The sequence below is a fragment of the Carcharodon carcharias genome, chromosome 10 (assembly GCF_017639515.1).
Source record: "Carcharodon carcharias isolate sCarCar2 chromosome 10, sCarCar2.pri, whole genome shotgun sequence".
Lineage (NCBI taxonomy): Eukaryota > Metazoa > Chordata > Chondrichthyes > Lamniformes > Lamnidae > Carcharodon > Carcharodon carcharias.
In genome coordinates this window covers 108,867,957-108,885,203 of record NC_054476.1, presented here as the reverse complement: position 1 = coordinate 108,885,203, position 17,247 = coordinate 108,867,957, and the positions used below count along the sequence as shown (strand labels likewise).

Genomic DNA, 17,247 nt, shown 5'->3' with positions numbered 1-17,247 from the left:
TAACACAATATTCCCCATAAATATTTTAAAATAGCATCCATTCTCACAGGTTACCCACCATTCTCCCAATTGAAAAAGTTTACCTTTATTTACTCCACAAAACCATTCATGGCATTGAACACTATCGAATCTTCTCTTATAGTCTTCTCTGTTGCAAGGAGAACACCCCCCACCCCCACCCCCCACCCTGTGCCTGCAGTCTCTGAAGTCCCTCATCCTGGTACCATTCTTGTCAATTCAAGGTCTTAATATTCTGCATAAAGTATGGTGTCCAGAGTTGAGCATCATGCTCCTGCTGAGGTCGAACCAGTATTTCACAAAGTTTTAGCTCAATTTCCTTGCTTTGTACTCTTTGCCTCCATTAATAAACCCAAGATCCCATTTGATTTTTTTTAAACAAAAACAGCCTTCTCAACATGTTTTTCCACCTTCAAAGATTTTTGTACATACTCTCCAGTTCTCTTTGGTCTTGCAGCTCCTTTAAAATTATAACATTTAGCTTATAATGCCTCACTTCATTTGTCCTGCCAAAATTTATTGCTTTACAGTTCTCTCCATTAAATTTCATCTGCTAACACATCTCCCATTTCACCAGTCTATGTCCTTCTGAAATCTGTTATGACAGTTATCCTTGCTTTGGTACCATCACCATTCTTTGAAATTATGCCCTGTACATCCAAGTCTAGATCATTAATATATATCAAAAAGAGCAGTGATTCCTAATACTGACTTCTGGGGAACTGTCGGCCAGTCTGAAAACCAGCTCTTCATCATTATTCTCTGTTTTCTGTCCCTCAGTTAATTGAGTATCCACGCTGCCACTATCCCTTTAACCCCATGTGCTTTAATTTTGTTAAGAAGTCTAAAGTAGCAAAGTGGTACTTTGTCAACAGCTTTTCAAAGTCCTTGTGCTACATCAACTTCTTTATACAAACTATCAAATCGCAAAGAGGTGACGTCATCCTTATGTTACTTTCACAAAGAATTTGAAACAGCACTTTTTCTTCAGGATTCCACAAATCCTAAATGGAGAGAGATGTTGTGAAATTACGCAATAAATCTCAAGGGAATACATCAAATTGAGGCTAAGGACACTCAAGTAGCATCTGCATCTCCATGTGTAATAGTTCTTGTCTGTATGAAACACCTGACACTGCAATCCATAAGTTGCAAAACCATGTTGTCCATGAATTGAAATTGCCAATAAAATTTCCTGACACGTTTGATAGGATTCTTGGATGGAGGGAAATGGGAATTCAAAGAGAATCATTCACTCCAACAAACTGAGACACTACTGAATAACCAACTATTCTGCTTCTTTCAAATAGTGGGGAACTTCATCGATCAAACAAAATACTGTCATACACAAGGAACAGTACTGGACAAGTGATCCAGAGGACTTGATTAATGATCCAGAGAAACGTGTTAACAGAGGCTGGGCAATATAAACTCAGTTAATTTTTTTTAAAAAGCTAGTCTCAGTAATACTGATCATAAAACAACCGGATTGCAGTAAACACCAACGTGATTCACTAATGTTCTTTAAAGAAAGAAATCTGCCATCTCTATCTCTATCTACATGTGACTCAAGACGCACAGCAACGTGTTTCTGACTCTTAAATTTTCTCTCACATGCAAGTCACTCAGTTGCATCAAAACATTATGGGGAAGTTGAATAAAAATAAAACCAGTCAGATCATATGGCATCAACCTAGGTTAACTGAGAGTTTCCATAATTATGTTACTGCAGTCGCCTGAAGCTTGTTCAATTTCCTTTGAGGGTCAGAGAGGAGTTTCCCAGATACCTTTTGCCTGCAGGGAGGTTTGCTGGTGCATGTACGCTGCACCAGGTGTGTATTTGGCTGGCTAAATGGACCAATTATCCAGAATTAGACACAGAATGTACAGTTTATTGCAGTAAGTAAAAGTTGGAGAGGATGGGCCTGTATTGACTGGACTTTCAAAGAATGAGAGGTGATCTAATTGAAGTATATAAAATCCTGAGGGAAATTGATAGGGTGGATGCTTAAAGGCTGTTTTCCACTTATGAGAGAGAGTAGAACCAAGGGACACAGTTTAAAAATAAGGACCCTGTCCTTGAAGTCGGATATGAGCTTCTCTCAAAGGATCATTAGTCTGTGGCATTCTCTTCCCAGAGAGCAGTGGAGGCTGGGTCACTGAATATTTTTTTTGTGCTGAGTTAGATTGACTCCCTTGTCGGTCAAGAATCTAAGGGGCTAGACAGGAAAGTAGAGGTCAAAATCAGATTGACCATCTTATCAAATGGCAGAGCAAGCTGGAGTGGCTGAATGGCCTACTCCTGCTCCAAATTTGTATGTTTGTAGGTACAGGAACAAAATTCTTTATTTCAGAAATCTATATTCCTTCACTCGGTCTCAAATCCCTGCTTACAAACAAATTACATTATCAATAGCCTGCAAAATGGATTTCTCCACAGTGACCATTGATGCTGTACTGTCTGCCCTGGGAGACCTCAACATCGACACCAGGCCCCATGAAGTCTCATGGCATCAGGTCAAACATGGGCAAAGGAACCTCCTGCTGATTACTGCCCTACCTCAACTGATGAATCAATACTCCTCCATGTTGAACAAAGGTTGTAGGAAGCACTGAGGGTGGCAAGGATGTACAGATGCACAGAATGTACTCTGCGTGGGTGACTTCAATGTCCATCACCAACAGTGGTTCTGTAACACACTAATGACCAAGCTGGCCAAGTCCTAAAGGACGTAGTTGCTAAATTGGGTGTATGGCAGGTGGTGAGGTCAACATACTTGACCTCATCTTCACCAACCTACCTGCCACAGATGCGTCTGTCCATGACAGTGGGAATGACCACTGCACAGTCGTTGTGGAGACGAAGTATAACCTTCACACTGAGGATACCTTCCATCGTGTTGTGTGGCACCAACAATGTGCTAAATGGGATCAATTTCGAACAGATCAAGCAACTCAAGACAGGGCATCCATGAGGCGCTGTGGGCCATCAGCAGCTGCATTGTATACAATCTGTAACCTCATGGCCTGGCATATCCCCCACTCTACCATCACCATCAAGCCAGGAGATCAACCCTGGTTCAATGAAGAGTGCAGGAAGGCATGCCAGGAGCAGAACCAGGCATACCTAAAAATGAGGTGTCAACCTGGTGAAGCTATGACAAAGGACTACCTGTGTGCCAAACAACATGAGCAGTAAGTGATAGACAGACCTAAGCGATCCCACAAGCAACGGATAACATCTAAGCTCTGTATTGCTGCCACATCCAATCATGAATGGTGGTGGACAATTAAAACAACTCACTGAACAAGGCAGCTCCACGAATATACCCATCCTCAATGATGGAGGATCCCAGCACATCAGTACAAAAGGTAAGTCTGAAGCACTTGCAACAATCTTCAGCCAGAAGTGCAGAGTGGATGATTCATCTTGGCCATCTCCGGAGGTCCCCAGCATCAAAGATGCCAGTCTTCATCCAATTCGATTCACTGTGTGTGATACCAAGAAACAGCTGAAGGCACTCAATGCTGCTAGAGCTATGAGCCCTGACAATATTCCGGCAATAATACAGAAGACTTATGCTCCAGAACTTGCTGCGCCCCTAGCCAAGCTGCTCCAGTACAGCTACAACACTGGCATCAACCCGACTTTGTGGAAAATTGCCCAAATATGTTCTGTACGCAGAGGCAGGACAAATCCAACACAGCCAATTACCGCCCCATCATTCTACTCTCCATCATCAGTAAAGTTAAGGAAGGGATCAAGAACAGTGCCATCAAGAGGCATTTGCTTAGCAATAACTAGCGCCCAGTTTGGGTTCCACCAGGGCCACTCAGGTCTTGACCTCATTACAGCCTTGGCTCAAACACGGACAAAAAGAGTTGAACTCCTGAGGGTGAGAGTGGCTGCCCTTGATGTCAAGGCCGCATTTGACCAAGTATGGCATCAAGGAGTCCAAGCAAAACTGAAGTTAATGGAAATCAGGGGAAAACTCTCCACTGGTTGGAATCATAACTTAGCACAAAGGAAGATAGTTGTGGTTGTTGGAGGTCAGTCATTTCAGCTCCAGGACATCACTGCAGGAGTTCCACAGGGTACTGACCTTGGCCCAACAATCTTTCGCTGCTTCATCAATGACCTTCCTTCCATCATAAGGTCAGAAGTGAGGATGTTCGCTGATGATTGCACAATGTCCAGCACCATTCCTGACTCCTCAGATTTCGAAGCAGTCCATATCCAAATGCAGCAAGACCTGGATAATATCTGGGCTTGGGCTGACAAGTGGCAAGTAACATTCGCACCACACAAGTGTCAGGCAATGACCATCTCCAACAAGAGAGAATCTAACCATCGTCCCTTGACGTCCAATGGCATCACCTTCACTGAATCCCCCACTATCAACATCCTGGGGGTTACCAATGACCAGGAACTGAACTGGACTAGCCATATAAATACTGTGGCTGCAAGAGCAGGTCAGAGGCTAGGAATCCTGCTACGAGTAACTCTCCTCCTGACTCCCCAAAGTCTGTCCACTATCTGCACAAGTCAGGAGTGTGATGGAGTAATCCCCACTTGCCTGGATGGGTGCAGCTCCCACAACACTCAAGAAGCCCGACACCATCCAGGACAAAGCAGCCTGCTTGATTGGCACCCCATCCACAAACGTTCACTCCTTCCACCACTGATGCACAGTGCCAGCAGTGTGTATCATCTACAAGATGCACTGCAGGGATTTACCAAGGCTCCTTAGACAGCACCTTCCAAACCCACGACCGCTACCATCTAGAAGGACAAGGGCTGCAGATAGATGGGAACACCACCACCTGGAAGGTCCCATCCAAGTCAACTCACCATCCTGGCTTGGGAATATATTGTCCCTTCACTGTCGCTGGGTCAAAATCCTGGAACTCCCTCCCTCACAGCACTGTAGGTGCACCTATACCACATGGACTGCAGCAGTTCAAAAAGACAGCTCACCACCCCCTTCTCAAGGGCAAGGAGGTATGAGCAATAAATGCTGGCCCAGCCAGCTAAGCCCACATCCCATGAATGAATAAAAAAAAGTTGTCCAATCTCATCCTGAAAAATAACATCTCCCATCATCGTGAGGCACTCCAGCTACTGAACCACCAAGAGCCATCTAAATTTACTCAGAGGGCTGAAAACATGCTAATGTTCACTGTAGTTGGTGATTAGTAAACTGAAATTCAATATTAAACTGCTCAGTAACTATCAATGCCAAAAGGATGTTATTCAAGTCTGACATTGTTTATGCAGCAGTAGTTGCAGAAATCTTTTCACAAATAAAATTGCACAATTAGTCGATTTAGCAACCACTTCCAGAAGAGGTAGAAAACCTCAAAGATTCTTCACTGTCAGTCAGTTTAGAGAATCTAAAGTTAATGCCTTGCTATGTACTATATCAAACCATATTAACTGGATATTAATTAACAGAGTAATTAATTCCTTTATTAAAAAGCTTAGTTGAATTTTCAACCAAAGCAAGTTGCAATACTATCAATAAGATATAAGCTAAAAAAAACAGCTTTTGATAATATTTATTAACATTTATTTCAATTTAAAGAACCCTAAAAAACTTGTATGAAAAAGAAAATTTGAGCATTGCAATTACAGAAATTTATTAAGAGAAATAAATTTGTATCTGCTTACTGTGTGGACCATTATCAGAAGCACTGCATCATTACCCATTCCATTTAAATTCCAGCTGTTCCTCATAACCCGAGATTTATGTAAATATTCAAGAAATTCTAGTGAATTTTCACATTTAAAGCATGCAAAAGCCATCCTTATGATTAAATATACAAGAGATAAATTGACAGTAAATAACTGGTGGTTAAACAGAGAAGAGAGATTTTCTATGCAGTTATCTTCTGGTCCAAATTCTATTTCAGGGCCTTTTGTTGAAGGCATTTTTATTTCAGAAGCATGTGGCATAAACTAAATGTGGATATACTTTTGCTTAATATACGCATGTGCAAAGAAATCCAGTGTTTTTCTCATTTGGATTTCTGCTCTTATCCTCTGCAATGATCTTTTACTGTAAGCTATGCAAACACAGAAAATAATCTAAGCAGAAATCATTCTAAATGAAGGATTTTTTTAAAATTGGAAACGTGGGAAGCAAAGTCCTCCTATTGAAAGAATGTTGGGGAGAAATTGTTACCATCGGGATGAAGCCAAACAAAAGTGATTTCTACTACAACAATATCATTCAATGTGATTTATATCGCTGAACAACAAGCAAATGAGAAAAGGCTTTCCAAATATTTCGATAAGAAGTTGGCCCTTTTGAACGTAAACATGTTTACAAACTTGAACATCTGCAAGGTGCAATAAAAGCAAAAAACGGTAACATAAGATCATAAGAAATAGTAGCAAGAATAGACTATTTGGCCCTTCAAGCCTGCTCCTCCATCCAAGATGATCATAGCTGATCCACTACCTCTGTGCACCTTCTCACACTATTTGCATATTTCTTGATTTCCTCGGTATCTAAAAATCTATCGATCTCTGATTTGAATCTACACAATAACTAAACTCTCTGCGGTGCGGAATTCCAAAGATTCACAACCTTAGGATTGAAGAAATCCTAAATGGCTGACCCCTTATTCAGAGACTGTGGCCCCTAGTTCGAGATTCCCATGTTAGATATCGGGGGAGAGACACACCTCTGGATATGATAATCTAGGTGACCCATCGCACTCAATGTTCTTGACCAATTCTGACCTACAAGGTACGGGCTCACATTCTTTAATCAAGTCAGAGAGTTTATTAAGTATCACAGTGAAATAATAAATTAATACATAACAATGGTAATAGGTGTACAGCGAGATTCAGCTCTGAAGGCTCCTACTTCCAAGCACTCTGAGGCACAGTCTTCGTTTTTTTCTTCCTGTGTTCTGTTGACTGTAATTTGTCTGTGTTTTTCTAGATGTGTCAACGATGTCCTGTAGCGTCCTTCCTTTTATCCCCATTGAGAGACCCTTACTATGTCATATTAGGCAATAGTCTGTCCTGGTTAGTATGACTGGATCAAGTTGGCATCATGGATCCCATATGCCCCAACATGTAGGCACTTACAGGTCTTTCCTGATTTTCCAAAGGTTCTAAGATTCATATTTCTCTTAATTGCTCAACTTCTGCAAATCTGCAGTTTCACATTCATTTTATCCTTTATTTTCTGCAAGCAAGCACTAAAGTTTCCATCTTATCTCTTCCATTGTTCTTATACAAAGGTTTTAAACAGAGTACAGCTTTGAAAAACATTTCATACTGAAGCAAGCAGTATTAACTCAAACAGATTTCAATATATTAGCGCACATAACATATAATTAGTTCTATTAATTTAACTAGTTCTATCTTTCATAAACATAAAATATGTTGTAGTCTTTTGCCTTTGTAATGGTCCATAGGAGTTGATGTGTGGTCCCCTTTCCAGCTACACAGCTTCCTATTTTTCAGTGTGAGCAGTTTCACATATACATATATTCCAACATTGACAAATTCACTTATTTCAGCAAAGTTAACTATCCTGCTTTGCGGTCCAACCTCAACAATAGTTTTTCAAGAAAAATATTATAGACAAACCATAAAAATCTACTAATCCCAACATCCCGGGTAGGAATTTTTTCTCCCAGCATCTGCTCTGCAAGTCCCTTCAAAATTTCAAGTGTTTCAATGAGATCACTTTTCACTTTTAAACTCGAGGGAATATAGGCCTAGTCTATTCAGCACCTCCTCAACGGCAAGTCCCGCATCCCAGAAACTGGCCAAAAGCAAACTTCCTGCACTCCCTCTAAGGCAAGTATACCCTTCCTTAGGTAAGGAGACCATGCATACAAACATACGAAATAGGAACATTAGGCATTCAGCCCCTAAAGCCTGCTCCGCCATTCAATAAGATCATGCCTGATTTGATTGTGGCCTCAACTCCCCATTCTGCCTACCCGATAACCTCTGACTCACTTGTTGGTCAAGAATCTATCTACCTCTGCTTTAAAAATATTCATTGACCTTGCCTCCACCATTCTCTGGGGAAGTGAGTTCCAAAGATTCATAAACCTCAAAGAAAAAATTTCTTCTCATCTCCGTCTTTAATGGGAGACCTTTTATTTTTAGACTGTGTCCCCTAGTTCGAGTCTCTCCCACAGGAGAAACATCCTTTCAGCATCCACCCTGTCATTACCCTCAGGATCTTAAATGTTTCAATAGATCACCTAACAATCTTCAAAGTTTCAACTGAATACAGGCCCAGTCTGTTTAATCTTTCTTTATAAGTTAACTCCTGCCCATCCCAGGTATCAATCAGGCGAACCTTCTCTGAACTGCTTCTAACTCATTTATATCCTTTCTGAAATAAGGAGACCAAAACTGTACACCGTACTCTAGATGTGGTCTCACCAACACCCTGTACAACTGTAACAAAACATCCCTGCTTTTATATTCCATTTCCCAAACTGGACACGGTACTCCAAGTGTGGTCTCACCAAAGCACTATGTAAATGCAGTAAGACTTCTTCACTTTTATACTCAAATCCATCTACAATAAAGACTAATCAATCACTTGCTTTCCTAATTGCTTGCTGTACCTGCATGTTAACTTTCTGTGATTCATGTACAATGGAACCCAGGTCCCTCTGAATACCAACATTCCCCAGTGTCCCATCTTTTAAAAAATATTCTGCTTTTCTATTTTTCCAACCAAAGTTGATAACTTCACATTATATTCCAATTGCCACATTCTTTCCCACTCACTTAATCTGTCTAAAGCCTCGTTGCATGCTCCTCGCAGCTTACTTTCCCATGTAGCATTGATATCTGCAGCAAACTTGGATGTGCCAAAGAATAGTTACAGCAGCTATGACTGAGCACCCAGCCGTAAATAAACAGGTATGTTTGAATATCAGAAATAATGATGGAACAAAGTCTAATAACAGTAGTTATAACTTACATAAATTCTACATATAAATAATTGACAGAGAATGAATGCTGGCATTTTAAGAAATTCAGCAAGTTAAGCTAGCCAAACCAAAAATATTAGGAAAGCCAGAAGTAGTGCTGTGCCTTAACACTTCTTTTTGACACATTTCATTTCCTCAAGACTTCACCTCCAAGTTAAAATATAAATGTCTGAAAAATCTGGGCTATGTACATGACTACCATCACAGCACTACGGTCACTATTAATTCTAAACATAGCACTGTTCACTTATGACTGTAAGAAGGGGAGCTCAATTTAAATAGTGCAATCATACTGATTGCAAATTATGAACTTGGAAGACCAGCAAACATTTTGAAGCTTTCCTGCAACCTCAAAGATAATTATTGTTTTTGGATCCACACCTTTAAACACATTTCAGAAGATAACAACAATACCACAGCAGGTTTGGGGTTTTAAAATAAAAGAAAGATCAGACATAAATATCAGCAATCTCAATTTCAGGGCAAACTATATGACAGTAAAACCTTTGCTGTTAGAAATGGTGCACTTTAATTGCTTTATTTAGAAATTTTAAAAGATATCCTACAAACACAACTCTTTAAAACACTGTACCTTATTTGGTCTTATGAAATCTGAAATAAGACTCACCTCTGCCTGAAAACTCTTCAGCAATGGTGCCACTAGTTTCCTCAAGTCCTGTAGTTAGACAGGTGGAATGGGGGGAAATCAGAGAGGGTAGGAAAGGTAAAAGAAAAAGAGCTCATTAGCAAAACAGTAATGAAAAATTTCAATTTACTATATAAGGTCTTATTCATCTTGTATTAGGTCATCATTTGCCAATTTATTAAACAATTTGCTGTCTGAAATAATGTTACCCATGCAATAGCATAGGAGGGAAGCAAACTCATTGTCAGTTTGTGTCCCACAAATTTTCAGTTAAAACCATTCAGTGAGCTCCCCTCCACCCTCCTCCAGGTTTAGCTGATGAAAGCAGTGAATGACTCTGCCATACAGACAGGAGGTTGTAGGTTTGATTATGCTGCATTAGCTGATATTAACAGGAGTGCAGTACAATTGGTTTCAGTATTCCTGGCTTCGGTGTGAGTAAGTCAGCTAGGACTTGGTAACCTCAGCTGGAAAGTCTCCATGGATGTACAGAACAGGGTCTGGACCATCTGTGGTCTCCTCTACAATAGAGCAACCTGTTCACACTCCGGGCTCACAAATGAAGAATGTACATTTGCACAAAGTGCCGAAGTGTGCCTTATATCATATGTCAGGTTGAGTTAGTGCTTTTCGAAAGAGCAAAAACTTGATAAACAAAACGAAATCACTGTTTAGTATTACTCTCCACCTTTACATTCCGCAGTTCCATATTATGTTAAATATGTCATATTGTTGAAAATTTTCTATAGACCCTTCAAATAAATAAATTAAACATTTTCTATGATTGAGAAGATAATTTTCTTCTACTACAAGTGTCAGGTTCTGTACCTTGTCCCCACTTGTATGTACTAACAACTAATAAAGAAACAGCTTCTTAACTGTTTTTGGAATTTACAGAACATGCATGAACCATGCTTTATGACAATTCCGCCAGAACAGTATGTAGAATGTTAACTGTTCCTTGGGACACACACCACTTTGATAGACCACAGAAAACTCTGTCCCTGGCTTCTGATATAAAAATCTTCTTCAGTATTCGAGACTTCCCATTTCTCTTATTTTTGTGTCTTTGCGTCATTGCACACTGTAAATTACTTGCTTGAATGTCAGTTATTCACATTTGATTTTCATTTATGATGCCAGGCATGTATTGCAGTAAGTTTAGTTTACAAGCTAACAGGATAGAAGCAGGTTAATTTTATACAAACAACAACTTTTCTTCTTCTTAGGCAGTCCCTTGGGAGATAGGGTGACTTTCCGCCACTCTAGGATTGTGGGTCCTGAGGTGACTAAAAAGTGTGGGTGGGTGGGATGCTCCGATTTTGGTATGCTCCTTCCACTGTTTGCGCTTAGCCTCCAGCTGGACCTATTGGAGGCGTTCAAAATGGTTGGCACCTTCGCAGATGCTTCTTCTCCAGTTGGGGTGGTTTTGAGTAAGAGATTCCCAGATATCGGTGAGGATGCTGTATTTTTTTAGGGAGCCTTTGAGGGTGTCCCTGGAACCTTTCTTCTACCCTAATGGTAACCGCTTGCCGTGACAAAGCTCGGAGTAGACAGCTTGTTTTGGAAGTCTTGTGTCAGGCATGTGGACAATGTGGCCCTCCCAACGTGACTGATTAGCCATAACCAGCGCCTGAATACTGGGGATGGTGGTCTGAGAGGAGACATTGATATTGGAGTGCCTATCCTGCGATTTCATTTGCAGGATTTTGCAGAGTCATGACTGATGATACATCTCCAAAGGTTTAAGGTGCCTGTTATACATTGTCCATGTCTCTGACACATACAGGAGGATAGATAGCACTGCAGCCCTGTAGACCATGAGCTTGGTGCTGGGTTTCAGGTCTTTGTCCTCAAACACTTTTCTTCAGTCAGCCAAAGGCTGCACCAGCACACTGAAGGTGATGTTGAGTTTTATCATCGATGGCTGCCTTCTCTGAGAGAAGGCACCCAAAGTGTGAGAAATGATCCATATTGTCCATTAGTTCGCCGTGAATCTTGATAGTCTGGGGGCAGTGTTACACAGCAGAGACAGACTGGTAGAGGACCTTTGTCTTCTGGATGTTTAGGTCATTCTTTCATAAGCCTCCGAGAGTGCTTCGATGATAGTTTGAAGCTCAATCTCTGAGTGGGCATACTGCAGCTTAATAATAAAGGTTAGCATGTTCTTGGTTCTGGACTGGAGGCGGCACAGGTTTAATAGTTTCCCACTCGTCCTGTGGAGTAGCTCCATTCCAGCAGGAAGCTTAATGGAGATGGGGTGCAGTGTTGCGGCAAGGCAGATGGAAAAGTGTGTTGGTGCAATGACACAGCCTTGCTTGACCCTAGTTTGCACTTATATTGGGTCTGTGGCAGGTCCGTTGGTAAAGATCACAGCTTGCTTGTATTCGTGCAGCAGGCAGAGGATGGTGATAAGTTTCTGCGGGCAGCCAAATTTGGGGAGGACGCTACACAATCCTGCTTGGTTGATAGAGTTGAAGGCATTTGAGGTAAAAGAAGGCCATGAATAGAGGTTGCCGCTGCTCTTTGCATTTTTCTTGCTGTGAAGATCATGTCCATTAAGCCTCTTGACGAAAGGAATCCACATTGTGACTCCAGTAGCAACTCAGATAATTGAGAAGGGCTCTTGCAACGACCTTCCCTGTGGCGGTCGGCAGAGATACCCCTCTATAGATATAGCAGTTGGTCTTGTCTCCTTTTCTGAAGGTGGTCACAATTACTGCCTGTACCATGCTCTCCTCCTTCCACTTGAGGGAGATGAGGTCATGTATTCGTGCCACGAGTGCTTTCTCCGCCATACTGTAGTCTTTCGGTAGGGATTCCGTTTGCGCCAATTGCTTTATGGATTCTTAGCTGTCAGATGGCTTTTCAATCTCATGTCGGGCTGGAATAACGTTGAGGCGGTGGCGGGTAGCATGCTGTGGAACGTAGTTAAGGGCACTCATGCCGAGGTCCGAGTCTTGGCTGAGGAGATCCTGGAGGTACTCCTTCCGAGTGCTGACTGCCTCTCTGTTCTTGATGAACCCCAATCCATTCTTAGCACTCAGTGGGACAGGTCCTTAGTTGCTTGGGCCGTAAATGGTCTTGACTGCACTAAGAATCCACGCATGTCGCGGCTATTGGTGAGTTGCTGTATTTCCTGTGCTCTTTCCACCCACTATCTGTTCTTTAGTTCACGGGTTTTTTGTTGGATCTCGGCCTTCATTTGTCTGTAGACCTGCTTTCTTTTCCTCAAATTTTGGTGATGCTTCCAGCTCAGGAATGCATTGCACTTGCGATTTAGTAGCCCCGGATCTCCTGGCTGTGCCAGTCAAACCAGATTTGATGTTTCCTGGTGGAGAAACCAAAAGTATCCTTGCAGGTGCTGATTATGGTAGATTTAAGGACAGTTCAGGCAGTATGGACATTCTGTGGTTCCAGTTCGTTGAGCGTGGTCAAGCTGCTTGGGAGGCATTATCTGAATAGGTCTTTCTGCACAGAGTCCACAAGCCCATTAACATTGATTTTCCTGCAGCAACACTTCTGCTGCCGCTGCTGTTTTTGGGCCAGGTTGATGGAGATTAGGCAATGGTCGGTCCAGCAGCTGTCAGCTCCTGTCATGGCACAGATGATGCGCACATCCTTGCGGTCCCTCAATCAGACAGTGGCGGAGTCAAGCAGGTGCCAATGTTTGGAGTGAGGGTTTTGCGATGGGGGTCTTGTATTTGCCTCTCTGATGAAATAGGGTGTTCATTATGATCAGACCATGTTCTAGGAAATTTGTCAAGAGGAGGACTCCACTGGCGTTAGCTTTCCCTACACCTTCATTGCCAATTATGCCTTCCCTACACTGGAATAGAAATCACTGAGGAGAATCAACTTGTCTTCCTTTGTAACACGTGACAGCAAGTAATCAAGGCTGCAGTAGAATTCCTCTTTGGCATCATCTGTTGCATCTGGGGTTGTGGTATACACGCTGATAATTGTTTCTGGACTAGGATGACTTGTTTTCAAAGAACAAAGAACAAAGAAAAATACAGCACAGGAACAGGCCCTTCGGCCCTCCAAGCCTGCGCTGATCATATTGCCCGTCAACTAAAACATTTTGCACTTCAGGGGTCCAAATTCCCTCTATTCCCTCCTATTCATGTATTTGTCAAGCTGCCTTTTAAACACCACTATCATTCCTGCTTCCACCACCTCCTCTGGCAGCGAATTCCAGACACTCAGTACCACCTGCGTGAAAAACTTGCCCCGCACATCTCCTCTACAGTCTTCTCCTCTCACCTTAAATCTATGTCCCCTAGTAATTAACTCTTCCACCCTAGGAAAAAGCTTCTGACTATCTACTCTGTCCATGCCAATCATAATTTTGTAAACTTCTATCAAGTCGCCCCTCAATCTCCGTCGCTCTAGTGAGAACAATCCGAGTTTCTCCAACCTCTCCTCATAGCTAATAACCTCCAGACCAGGCAGCATCCTGGTAAACCTCCTCTGCACCCTCTCCAATGCCTCCATATCCTTCTGGTAATGTGGCGACCAGAAATGCACACAATATTCCAAGTGTGGCCTAACTAAGGTTCTATACAGCTGCAGCATGACTTTCCAGCTTTTATACTCAATACCCCTGCCGATGAAGGCAATCATGCCATATGCCTTCCTGACTACCTTATCCACCTGCATTGCCACTTTCAGTGACCTGTGGACCTGTACACTCAGATCCCTCAACCCGTCAATGCACTTAAAGGTTCTGCCATTTACTGTATAATTCCTGCCTGTATTAGACCTTCCAAAAGGCATTACCTCGCATTTGTCCGGATTAAACTCCATCTGCCATTTCTCTGCCCAAGTCTCCAACCGATCTATATCCCGTTGTATCCTTTGACAATCCTCTTCACTATCTGCAACTCCTCCAACCTTAGTGTTGTCTGCAAACTTACATTTTCCTCCAAATCATTTATATATACTACAAACAGCAAAGGTCCCAGCACTGATCCCTGTGGAACTCCACTAGTCATAACTCTCCATTCAGAAAAGCATTGCTACCCTCTGTCTTCTATGACCAAGCCAATTCTGTATCCATCTCACCTCTGATCCCATGCGACTTTACCTTCTGTACCAGTCTGCCATGAGGGACCTTGTCAAAGGCCTTATATCCATGTATATAAAAAATATTTCATATGAAAAAAAGATCAAATTGTATTTTATTTTGCGGGTTTTTAACCCATGGGCTGTTTGACATAATGTCAGCCATTGTCTTATTCCACTGCTTCTCTATATACAGTTATGACCACTGCCAGTGTTAATAGCTGCAGAAACCAAATCCCACAGGGAAACTTGGCTTAAGGGCCATACCCTTTTCTTTGTATTCTGAAAACGAGAAGATGACGGACCAATCTCAGGAGTAAGAGGTTTAGTAACACTTTTGGGATTTTAAAAATTAAAAGTAAAAGTTTTATTAACAAGGCTAGAAGAAAACTTAAGGACACAAGATTACAGTTATACAATTAAGGTTAGTCTTACAAAACATTCCCAAAAAACTCTCTACTTGGTCAAACGCAACTTCCAGGCAACACTCCCTTATAGACGTCTAATTATGAAATCCAGTAATGTTATTCAAGGCAAACTGCTATAGCTTTAATAAAGGCATACCACATGACCGCTACCCTCATCGACTCTGCAGTGGAAACCACTTCAAAATAAAACTGCTTATTGCAGCCCAAGACCTTTCTGGCTCAACTGGATGGCTGGTTCAAACGACATCTTCTCCCAGCCCAGAGCTCCAGCTCAACAGCTCAAACAGTTCTAGCTATCTCCCTATCCTAAACTCTCCAGCTACCTCCCTATCCTAAACTCTCCATAGTAACTCTAAAATACCTTTGTTCCCTTTCATCTCTAACTCCATTGTCCTCATACCTCTTTGAAACTCAAATCCTTCAAAATATATGTCTTTTATATCTCTATCTTGTTTTTGCTTTCGGGTCAATAAAATATAATATTCTGTTTACCTATGGAACTCCTGCAAGATGCAAATATGTTTCTTTTCACCTCTGACTCCCCTTTGACATTCAACAAATCTCCACTTATCTAAAAATGCAAATGTTAGACCTAACCTATTTAGTTGTACCTAAAACTTAATATCTCTATCCTTTTCATGTTTTAAACCCCCAGTCAACCTGACTCCTATCAATCTTTTGACCAGCTTAATTAAATCATACACGCACAAGCACCCAGCCTTCTTTACAGAATAACACAATATTCCCCAAAAATATTTTTAAAAAATAACATCCATTCTCACATCACTTTAGTGAACCTGGCAGAAATTAGTGAAAAATAATATATATCAATTTAAGCTCCTGAAAAGCTTATCCTTTGAAAAAACCAAAAATGTTGTAAAAACTAGTAATTTAGGATGACAGTTAGTGCAAAATGAACCACGAATATTGCACCCATTCTGCCTGCAAACTCTCCATCTCAGTGTTACTGGTGATTTAACTCGATTCTCTATTTATTGCTATGCATGAGAGTAAGAGCTAACTGAGGATGGAATTGGTCAGTTTACAGGAAAGTCAATGGGAAGCAGCTAAGAACTGAAGTGGAGGATAAATGTTAGATATGGAATGCGCTCAAGTCTATCCACTCCAGAGGTGAATGCATGCCATTCAACTCTGATTTTTATCTTCATCCGGCTGCCTATTCAATGATAAAGCTGCCATCTGCGGTGAATTCTCACTCATGCCCATTCAAATAAATGAAAAAGTTTTCTTGCAGCTTCATCATCATTTAAGCTGTGTTCACCCAGTGTAGGCCTCCTCGTGTTTATCCAGTTCTCTCGATTCTTCGCCATGCTCACCCATAAGGTTTCTAGGTCATGTCTCCATCTTCTTCTCTGTCTCCCCTTTCTTCTCTTCTTGGCTGCCACTCCATTACCTTTTTTGTCCACCTGTTATTATTTCGTCGAGCAATGTGCTCAGCCCATCTCCATTTGGCTTCTTTTATCTTCTGAATTATGTCCTGAGCTCTGGTTTTCTGGTATATTTCATTGCACCTAATTTTATCTCGAATGGGTATATGTAACATTTGTTCTATATATTTTGTAGTTGTCCATGATTCCATCCCATTTTTATGATCGGTAGCACACACTGATCATACATCCTCTTCCTTCATGCCAGTGGTATTTTCTTATCACACAAAATGTCTCTGGGTGCCACACTTCCAAAGGAACTCCATGCTGCCCTAATTCTACTCCGTACTTCTTCATTTCTACAGTCCTCCATCTTTAACATTTAGCCCAGATATTTTATTTTCAATTTTAAAATAAGGGCTTGCTACAATAATGTTTTATCAAAAAAATGTGAATGAACCAATTGGTGCCTGAGGACCAAACATTAACACCATGTCACTCTCAAAAAATAGATCAGACATGACTCACATCATCTGAGGCTTTGTAAAAAGGGGCATAGCATACAAGAGCAAGGAGGTTATGCTGAACTGGAATTTTACAATGGTTCAGCCTCAGTTGGAGTGTTGCATCCAGTTCTGGATGCCGCACTTTATGGAGGATGTGAAGGCACTGGAGAAGTGCAGAAAAGATTCATAAGAATGGTTCCAAGGATGAGGAA

The 17,247-nt window shown here is 41.5% G+C and overlaps 1 protein-coding gene across 7 annotated transcripts in view; it reads right to left on the bottom strand.

Annotated features, from left to right (window-relative positions):
* Positions 1–17,247, bottom strand: part of LOC121282775 (protein CASP-like) — a 698,867-nt gene that overhangs the window by 451,893 nt on the left and 229,727 nt on the right. For all 7 annotated transcript variants that reach the window (XM_041196552.1, XM_041196551.1, XM_041196546.1 and 4 more), the window contains exon 3: positions 9,629–9,676. In XM_041196552.1, coding sequence (XP_041052486.1) covers positions 9,629–9,676 — 48 coding nt within the window. The remainder of the gene's footprint in view (positions 1–9,628; positions 9,677–17,247) is intronic.